This window comes from Tupaia chinensis, unplaced genomic scaffold, assembly GCF_000334495.1.
Source record: "Tupaia chinensis unplaced genomic scaffold, TupChi_1.0 Scaffold141490_1, whole genome shotgun sequence".
NCBI classification, from domain to species: domain Eukaryota; kingdom Metazoa; phylum Chordata; class Mammalia; order Scandentia; family Tupaiidae; genus Tupaia; species Tupaia belangeri.
This window is the reverse complement of record NW_006201352.1, coordinates 2,773,110-2,783,631: the sequence shown is the minus strand read 5'-3', so window position 1 is coordinate 2,783,631 and position 10,522 is coordinate 2,773,110. Positions and strand designations below refer to the sequence as shown.

General features: G+C 48.7%; 1 protein-coding gene across 1 annotated transcript in view; it reads left to right on the top strand.

Moving 5' to 3' along the window:
• CRMP1 (collapsin response mediator protein 1) overlaps positions 1 to 10,522 on the top strand; it is an 81,202-nt gene that overhangs the window by 45,242 nt on the left and 25,438 nt on the right. Inside the window, exons 6-8 of the mRNA XM_006163195.1 lie at positions 47 to 127; positions 6,973 to 7,041; positions 8,955 to 9,075. Of these exons, the coding sequence (XP_006163257.1) occupies positions 47 to 127; positions 6,973 to 7,041; positions 8,955 to 9,075 (271 nt within the window). The remainder of the gene's footprint in view (positions 1 to 46; positions 128 to 6,972; positions 7,042 to 8,954; positions 9,076 to 10,522) is intronic.

The following is a 10,522-nucleotide window of genomic DNA, read 5'->3' as shown; positions in this document are numbered from 1 at the left end:
CCTGGGTGCATTTATCTCACGTCGATCTCTGATTATCTCTCCTTAGCTCTACGAAGCCTTCACCTTCCTCAAGGGGCTGGGGGCTGTGATCTTGGTCCATGCCGAAAATGGAGATTTGATAGCTCAGGTGAGTGTTGAGAAGTTCTGCCCCTTCCAGTTCAGTCTGCTTCTCCTTCTTTGGAAAAGTGCAATAAAAGGGTGCAGATTAGTGAGATTAATAGGCAAAAGGTCAAGCCGAGAACTGGATATCGTACCAGACACACAGACGCATCACTTGTGCACCATCCACCGTGTGGCCATTGACGGCCCGCGTGGCCTCTGGAATCTCAGTTTTCTTACCTGTGCAATGGAGATAACGAAACTGCTCCATGACCCTTGAAGGGTGCTTATGAGGGACAGATGGGGATCTAAATGAAAACGCTCTGCAAACCTGGGGGGTACCAGAGGCAACACATAAGGAAGCTGGTGCTGCTTGTTGTCTTATCCAAACCAGAAATGGGCGCACAGGACAGAGCCTAGGCTTGGGGCAGGCGTTCCAGTCTGGCCTCCTCCATCTCTCAACCACATGACCTTGGGCAAAGATACTGACACCATGAAAGCCCTTATTCTTCATCCAGAAAGGCCTACTCACTGCTGTTGTGAGGGATCAATGGTGACAGGGATGCGTGGTTCATCTCGCACACAGCTGGCTATAGCATACAAATGTTTTGTAGGTGACATGAGACATGAAAACCTTCTGACCATCCGGTATGAGGAGTACGGAATCTGATGGGAAAAGAATATAGTCAGGGTGAACAGCTAGGTTCTATGCCAGCAGTTCTCATAAGAGATAGAGAGAGGAAAGAGCGAGAAAAGATGGAAGAGGCAAGCGTGATGGAAAAAAAGCACAACCTACAGAATTCATGTACGGATTGGATGGTGAAGAGGAGGAGGAAGCCAAGGTGACCAGCCACAGGGTCCTTAGGATTGGAACTTAGGTTGATGATAATCCACAGACAAGAGATTTTTGTCATCATGTGTGCTCGCTGGAGAGGTAAAGACAGTGAGACAGAAAGAGAAATAATCCTCTAGGGAGGATGGCCACACCACAATCCCTTTTCCATTCTCCTTTTGGGATTTTGAGTTTCAAGCCAGTGGGTCTGGGACTAGAACCACAGTTGGCTGGGTGAAAGTCCAGCACCTTAACCACTACACCAGCTGCTGACCCCAGCCCACAGATAATCCTCTGTGGCTCTTGGTTTTACCTTCTGGGCACTTAGTTCCATCTTCTGATACTGGAGACCTGCTCCAGCTGGGGTGGGTTGAGACTCAACCCACAGGTGAGAAGAAATTCAGGCAGAGACCTACCTCTATGCTATTTAGCATGTTCTCAGCCGACTATAGTCAGAGCAAGCTCAAGACTGTAGCCTTAGTGGCTATGAGACATGCGTATTTTTTTTTTTGCATTCTTATTCATTTTATTTTGAGAGACATATGTATTTATTGAGGGATGTTTACAGAAATAGGAGGGGTGAGGGGGAAGTAAAATAATTTACTCTAAAAAATGAGGTATTCAAAGGATGGGAACAATAATCATAAAACATGATGCACTGTTCTGTTTGATTAGGTGTAATCGGTCACAGTCCTCAGGGTGAGGGAGTCTATTTGTCTGGTGCATTCTCTTCTTAGATCTTGACTATTGGGAAAGGTCTTTTGGGTGAGAGGACTGATAACTTCAGCCCCAGGCCATGGTGGCAGCATTGCCGGTTACAAAGGCCTAGATAGGAATCTTATCTTGTTAAGTAAAGACACAGTTAATCTATACTAAAGTGGAATATCTATATTACAACTAAGGGGGTGAGCCTATTGCCCATATGGGAAAGGAATGTGGTCTTGTAAGCAGCTTAATGACTGACCTAAAGGTTATTGTGTACTTGGGACCCTCTATGCGTTGTTCTGTACAATGGCTGTGGCTTGGGGGAGTGGCAATCTTTCCTTGTCCTGAGATCAGATGTGACTCATGGTCTTTATTTGAGATATCAGTACCTTGAGTGGCAATCTTTCCTTGTCCTGAGATCAAATGTGACTCGTGGTCTTTGTTTGAGATATCAGTACCTCGCAGACGAACCCCTGAGCCTCTCCCAGCTACTGAGGTCATTTCACCAATTTAGTAGCTTTCCATTAACCCAAACCTTTCTAATGCTATCTATGTAATCCCCAGTAGGAGAAGTGAATGCAGCATTCTTTATTGACATTTTCCAGGCAGTGGGGTGAGTCTCACGGAAATAATTCCCATTCACCGGCACCTTAGGTGTCTGCATTCTTTCAGGATTATTAATTGGTTTTATTGTAAAAGTTACAGTAAGACTGGGGGTGTTATTTTGCCCTTACAGGGTACCATAATGACAGTAAAGCTCATGGCAGAGAGATTGAAAGCAAAACAGCACAAACCAGCACACCAAACACAGTTGAAACCTTGAGCTCGTAATTGTTAGCCTTGCTTGCAGTTCTTCTCAGCCAAGCCTTGCTTAGGCATGAGAGGCAGCTCTTTCTGACTCTGCCTGTGTTGGCTCCATGGCCTCCACCATTCTGAGTCATCCATTCTTTTTCACGAAAGGTAGCACATATTTGCCACTGAGTGGTTTCTCGCCCTGCTTCTAATCCCAGTAGAATCTTGGGGTCCAGCTGCTTCCTTTTTGTATTTCATTTCCAAGCTGCCAATGTTTTGCTAAAGTAATTTGTTCAAAATCTTTGTAGGCCTCCTGTGACTCTCAGCAGGGTTTACTCTATTAGACAGATACCACAGTTTTCTTCCAGATTAGCCCTCTTCCCTGATGAGAGAGCTGAGGAGGACATCCTTAAGCTTCTAGAGGTCCTATTGTTTGATTGAGAGGGTCCCCAGGCATACCCTTAATTTCTTTAAAGGACTTTTTAAAAGAAAAAATAACATTTTACTTCTGTCTTTTGTGAGAGGAGGAGGAAAGGAGAGAGTGCTGTGGAGTTTGACCTCTCACAGGTCTTACTGTTCTGCTGTCTTCCTCCCAGACCCCAAGCCAGTCAGGTCATGGTGTCTGGCATGTTCAAGGTGATCTGTGATCTGAACTCAGCCCACCCAGGTGTCCCCAGTTTTGTGTGGTGGCACCCTACCACCTGCATCACCACAGCTGAGTCTAAACGACGTTTTTGTTGGTTACCGAATAACACTTGGAAGCATCACTCATCTTTGTGGGTTCTTAACCAAACATTGTAGTCACACCCTTAGTTTATCATGAGACGACTGTTAATCTGGTACTCTCAGATTTTAGATTTGCTCAGAAGCCATTTCTTAATTTTATCGTTTCCTTTTTGGAGGGGCTGACAGTTTTCAAAATCATTGTGTCCTGATTCCTTTTTTTTTTAAAGTCTTTTCCTCAATTTATTTCTTCCTTCCTTTTTTAATAAGCAGTAAGAAGAAACCAGGTGGTACCTTCAGCAGTTTGCGGGGAGTTTTACCGGTTCGTTAGGCACATGTTCTGCGTCCTATACAACCGCAGGGGGCAGCGTGATACACTCTCTTACCTAGCAAGGACCCCACTCCCCACTTTTCAATAACATGCCCTCACTTCCTTTTGAGCACTCTTAGCAATGTCCTCAAAGGCCATACTTCTTTGTTCTTCTTTAAGAGAGGTTTTTGCTATAGGGTGTGTCTCTTGCTGGAGAGACAAAGAGACAGAAAGCAAGAAATCACCCCACCCCACCCCCAGGAGATGGCCACACTGCAGTCCGTACGCCTCCATTATCTTCTTGGGATCTTGGGCACGCATGAGTTTAAACTACCGGGTCCAGGACTCAAATCATTGCCAACTTTATAGGAGTCCAGTAACATAGCTATTATGCCATCTGCTGACCCCTCCCCCTCAAAGACTGTATTTGTACTAACAATCTTTTCAAGGCAACTCAACATGCTCCTCAGAAATTCTGCAGCTTCCATTCACCACCTGGTTCCAAAGACACTTCCACGTTTTTAGGTAACTTTTTGTGTAACACCCTACTTTTGGTATCCAAATAATTATCTAGGACTGTATAAGAAATTATTCTGGGGACCAGCAGTTAGTATAATGGCTATGTTGCTGGACTCCCATGTAGTCGACTACGGTTTGCGTCCCGGACCCGGTGGCTTAAACTCACGCTGGACGCGTGTGCGTGCATGCCCAAGATCCCAAGAGGAGAATGGAGGACAAGGGATTGCGGTGTGGCCATCCCCCCTGGGGGGGGATTTCTCGCTTTCTGTCTCTATGTCTCTCTCTGTCTGTCTGGCAAGCGCACACGCCCTACAGTGAAAATCTCTCAAAAAAAAAAAAAAGGAATTATTCTGGAATTTAGCATATTAAAACCATAAGTATCTCTTACCTCGTGGTCTTGCAGCTCAGAGTCTCTCTCAGGCCACAGGGAAGGTGTCCCATAAGGCTCCAGTCATCTCAAGGCTTGAGTGAGGCAGAGTTCACTCCCAGCCTGATGTAGATTGTTGCTTTCAGAATTTAGTCCTTCGAAAACTCTCAGGAAGATGACCTCTGCCCTTTGCTGGCTGCGGGCCAGAGACTTCCCTTGGTTCTTTGCCATGTGGCATCTGACATGTCAGCGGACTTCCTCCAGAGGAGCAGAGAGCAGGAACACACGAGCCAGGTAGAAATTGGCCTTTTTTATACCCTGACCACAGAAGGAGTATCCATCTCTTTTGCCGTATTCTGCTCATTTGAAGTAAGAGGCTAGGTCCAGCCCATACTCAGAGAAAGGGGATTCCACAAGGGCGTGGGTCACTGGGCACTTGGAAGTTGCATCCCCTACGTGTCTTAGTTTTTGTTGCTCTTGAGCGTCTTAAATATGGAGCCCTACAATATGCGCTCGATATGTCCAGCTTCTTTGGCTCAATATGAGGTTTCTGAGATTTATCTGTACCCGTTTTTCAGCACTGTGAATACATGAACATGCTTGCTCACTCTGTTGTGGAATGTATGTTCACGTTTCTGTTAGTGTGTCTGTCGGAGCAGAATGGCTGGGTCATGGAGTCTGTATGTACTCAGCTCCAGTGGCTACGGCTCAACGGTTTTCCAAAGTGGACCCACTTACACTCCCCCCACCTGTGTGCGAGGACTCTGGTCTGGAACCTTCTGTTCTTGTTTTATGTCAGGCGTGTCTTAGCTTTTCTTCTGGGAACTGAAGATTTCGCCTGCTCAGTTCCAATACACCTGTTACCTTTTGTACATCTGCTTTCCAGCTCCCCAAATTTGTTTCTGATGTCTCTTCTGCATTTCCTTGGTTTTCGTGTATCTTTTCTGCTGCCGTCGTGAGGTTTTAGAAGTGAGAGCAGTGCATGTGCTCAGCCACTGCCGTTAGCCACTCTACTCTCGTCTTTGCTCTTCCCTGCGTGCCGTCTTTTATCCTCCCTCCCTCCCTCCCTTATTTCCTGCCCTGTTTCCTTCCTTGTAACAGAAATGGTAGACTGACATTTAAACAGTTCTACATAAGAGTTTTTTCCATATCATCTTTTCGTAGTTTCTAAAAATGCGTTGTAAACACCATCTTCAGTAGCTGAAATTATTCCATTGTTTACTTAAGTACATCCCAGCTGCTAGACCTTAACATTCTTTCTGGGTTATGTTCATATAATGAACTTGAGTTTAATAACCACAGATGCAAAATTGAAATTGTGACTTTTTTCCTCCGTTGACAGAGCCCAGGGCTCATGGTAGCGATGCGTCTAAGGATGACACAGAAACCGCAGAAGTTAAAATTAGCAGCAGCGCAGCTGGCATTGGGGCAACGTAAAAATATGTATTTTTTAAATTTTTATTTATTTATTTTTTGAACTTAAAGTTTTCCTGGGGCAAGGACACCTTGATGGATTTGAATCTGGGCCATCAGCCCAGGGACCCGTGAGGGGGGGTATAAGTTTGAGGTCGTGGTTTCCATAGAGACAGATGGGGGGGGACTAGAGATCAGAAGAGCTGGCTTCCAATTAAGGAGCGGTTCTGTGCTCCAAGGACTGGGCTACGCATTTTACATATGCTGGCTCCGTTACTCAGTAAAGCCGGCCCTACTGACCTCAGTGTACGGAAGAGAGGACTGACGTTCAGAGAACTTGACCCACTTGCTCAGTCTCAGGGATGGTTGGGGCTCTTTCATGTCAGCCTCCATGTCAGACACCTGTGTCGTCCCGAAGGAGAGCCCTGCAGGACTCAGAGTTGGGTAGGCCTGGGCAGGCTTTGAAGCTCATCTCTTATACCCCTGCTTACTCCCCCTCATTGATACTAGAGTGGACTCGAAGCAGGTGTGGGCGTGGCGTGCAGGACTGCAAAGGGAGAGGTGGGTGGGTGTAGCAGAAGGAGCACCGGTTCACCGCGCCATGCCCCAGCCAGCAATCAGACCCTGTACAATTGTGACTTTTAAATTTTTTTTTATTTTTGGAGAGGTTTTCGCTATAGGGTGTGTGCGCTCACCAGAAAGACAGAGAGAGAGAGAGACGGAAAGTGAGACATCACCCCCCAGGGGGAATGGCCGCACGGCAATCCCTTCTCCTCCATTCTCCTCTTGGGATCTTGGGCACGCACGGTGTGGAGTTTAAGCCACCGGGTCTGGGACTCGAACCACGGTCAACTACGTGGGAGTCCAGCGACATAGCCATTACGCTAACTGCTGGTCTCTACAATTGTGACTTATGAAATTGTGACTTTTTTCCTCCGTTGATAGAGCCCAGGCTCATGATAGTGATGTGTATCAGGATGACACAGAAACCTCAGAAGTTAAAATTAGCAGCAGCACAGCTGGCATCTGGGCAACGTAAAAAGAAAGTTTTTATTTATTTATTTATGTTTTGAAATTAAAGCGTTCCTGGGGCAAGGAACATTTGCATCCCCCTGAACCTTGGCTGCTCCGTCGGTCTAAGCAGGGGGCTGGAGGGATGATTTCCAGCTCTGACGCTCTATATTTGCTGCCTCATTCATTCTTGTCTTACAGGAACAGAAGCGCATCTTAGAGATGGGCATCACGGGTCCTGAGGGCCATGCTCTGAGCCGACCTGAAGAGGTAAGGACGTGCCCACCTGAGAGTGACTGTGACGTCACTGCATGCCCATCCCGATACCCTTCCAGCTGAAATAGCCCCAGCAGGGCCCCAGCTTCTTCTCGTTCTGTCAGCCAGAGCACCCCAGCCCTTCTTACCTTCCCTGGGAGCCCTGGGGCTGTGGGTCCATCAGAGAAGCCAGGAGAGTCTGCCTCTTGTTGGGCACAGCACATGCACCCCATGGCCCACAGCCACTTCACTGTCCATACTGGATAAGAATCCAAAGGTGTACAACAAATGTAAATAAGAAATTACAAAATAAAAAAGCAGAATAAACACTAAAAAAAAAAAAAAATGAATCCTTACCGAGGACTTTGTAAGAATCCTTACTGAGGACTTTGTATACTAGATCAGTAGACCCCAACCCCCAACCTTCCTAGCACCAGGGATCAGCCTCCTGGAAGACGATTCCTTTAGGGATGGGGTTGGTCCTAGAATGACCCCAGTGTCCCACATCCACCGTGCATCCCGTTTTCACCACTGCCACATTGTAACATATAGTGAAACAATTACACAATAGGGTTTGCATTCTCATGAGAATCCAGTACTTTCCCTGATCTGTCAAAGGCAGACCCCAGGCAGCTATACCATTAATGGGGAGTGACTGCAAACACAGATGAAGCCTCACTCTCATTCCCCTGCCACCCACCACCCACCGTGGGGCCTTGGGTAGGGGGCAATAGGCCATGGACTGACACTGGTCTGTGGCCTGGCGACTAGGGACCCCTGTATAAGATGAGAGGGAAATGATCCCATGTCTCAAGCCTAGCACCCAGGAAGCAACTCCCTCTGCCCTGTGTTCCCCAAACTGAAAATGGGTGAATTTCCCTAGGGTGGCAGAGCGTGTGCATATGTGTGTGTGTGTGTCTAGGGAAGGGGACAGAGGAAGGCAAGCAGATTGGGCATGGAATAGGGTGAATACCCTAGCAAGCATCTTTTGAGCTGCGAATAGTTTCTGATGGCCTTGTCAAACCAGTACCAAGTCTTCTAGGACCTGCATCCCGGACCTGGCCCTGTGCTGGATCCTGGAGAAGCAGGTCATAAGCAGACAGAATTCCTCCTCCAGGGGCTCTTGGCTTTGCTGAGGGCTCTTTGTGGTCTCCATGGCCCAGTGATGGGCCACGAGCTACTTGTTCCTGGCCTGTGATGAGATCATGACAGAACCCACCAGGTGACAATATTCACACACTTTTGGATATTGCCACCCCGCCAGGGCAAGTGACCAGTGACTTCACCCCAGAGAGCAGAGAGGGCTCTTTCAGGTGGTATTGGGCCCACAGAGCATGCAACCTGCAGGACAGGCCACAGCCTGTCATGGGCAGCAGCCCACCCCCGGGGCCACATCCGGTCGGAAATGGAGAACAAAGTGATTCAGAGTAGAACTGGCCCTTCGGTCTGAGAAGAGCTGGTCTAGAGAGGGCAGAAGACAAAACAGCAGGCAGTTTCATTGTTTTGTGTTTACACGTGAATGAAGGTAAGGATGCTTGCCAGACATTGCATTTACTTCCGTCAGGCTTTTTACCAATCTTGGGCCATTTCATGAGCCTTTAATATCTTATTCTGTCCAGTCTATCCCTGGGCGAGTGGAGATCTTCTAACATGGTAGTTAGAATGCTTCCAAACAAGCCTATTAGCATAATTCTGTCTTCTGGGCATCTAGACAGATATATAACTTTTCTTTCTTTTTTTTCTTTTTTAAAGTTTAGAATGTTTTCCTCTTTTGATACAATAGAATTCCCTTTTAACCGTATTTAATTAAAAAAAAAAAAAAAAAGAAAAGAAGGATGCCAGTTCAGGGAGAGCCCTGGGACCTAGGGGTGGGTGGTGACTATCTCCCTGCTGTTCCCCCCTGTGACCCTGGTACCTGCTGTTCCCAGCTGGAGGCCGAGGCTGTGTTCCGGGCTATCACCATCGCAGGCCGGATCAATTGTCCCGTGTATATTACCAAGGTCATGAGCAAGAGTGCGGCCGACATCATCACCCTGGCCAGGAAGAAAGGTATGTGGCCAGCCCTGGGCCCCGGGCCCCGAGGAAGGGATGTCCAGCAGGCTCAAGCTCACTCTCAGCACTGCTGCCCAAACAGCGACCTGTCAGGCGGAGCCCAGCGAACCTCACTGCACACTCTGGAAGGGGGCAGGACGGCAGCAGAGCACAGGGTAGAGAGTGAGCTCTGTAGGCTCGAGGCCCGGTGTGTCATGTGCTAGCCGTGTGACCTTGGGCAGGTCACTGAGTTTCCTCCTTTGTAGTTGGGGGTAATGACCCCTGTCTGGTGGAGCTAAATGAGACCACATAGTCTCAAGAGCTTTGCCAACTTTAAAGCTCTGTCCCAGGGTTTTAGAGAGAGCCAGGGCCAGATTGCACACTGTTCCTCTTTCTTGTCTACTTTCTGAGAACTTTGGCCTGCACTGGGCTCACTGGAGCCCCTACCCGGAACCACAGGGTTGGTCGTCCCCAGGGTCCACTGTGAGGCCTGCAGGACAAGTCTCAGCTGTGCTTTGGGAAGGAGCCTGCAGTTTCGGGGCAGCCACATGCTGGGCGTGGAGGAGGTGTCAGGCCAGGTCAGCTGCCCAGCTCCGACATGTGGATGCATGCCTTCATCTTTTTGGCTTCTGTTCCCCTCCCTGTAAAATGGACCCACTGAGCTGATGGATGTGATGTGCTGGGCAAGTCCCGAGTACCAAGGACATGTCATTGTCAGCCCAGACTGGCCATTCACTTCCTGCCTCAGTACCCTCATCTCAGTGCAGGCACCATCTTGCCTGCGGAACTGAGGGTGCTTTGGGAAGGAGCCTGCAGTTTCGGGGCAGCCACATGCTGGGCGTGGAGGAGGTGTCAGGCCAGGTCAGCTGCCCAGCTCCGACATGTGGATGCATGCCTTCATCTTTTTGGCTTCTGTTCCCCTCCCTGTAAAATGGACCCACTGAGCTGATGGATGTGATGTGCTGGGCAAGTCCCGAGTACCAAGGACATGTCATTGTCAGCCCAGACTGGCCATTCACTTCCTGCCTCAGTACCCTCATCTCAGTGCAGGCACCATCTTGCCTGCGGAACTGAGGACTCGGGGGTGGGGTCAGCTCTTGCAGCTGGGGTCTTGCAGCATGGCCCCTACCTGGACTTGGGGCTTCCTGGTAGGAGACTCAGAAGGTCTGGGTGCAGCACATAGGCCATTGGTCAGTGAGACCTGCAGTCTTGAGACTCAGCAGACCGAGAATGAAGACCGATGCCCAGATGAGTCTCATACTCAAAGACAGACAGGAGGAAGGGGTGGAAGGGAGGGGCTGCTCCTTCCACAGGAACCGTGACCAGAATCCTCGGGCCTAGTGGTTCTGGAACAATCCACCTGGACAGGCTGGCCTGCTCACTCTCTCCGAATCACATGCGGCTGACAGAGCTGTGGGTCAGTGGGAGTGGGTGCATAGAAATCAGTAGCAGCCGCAGGGGCGGG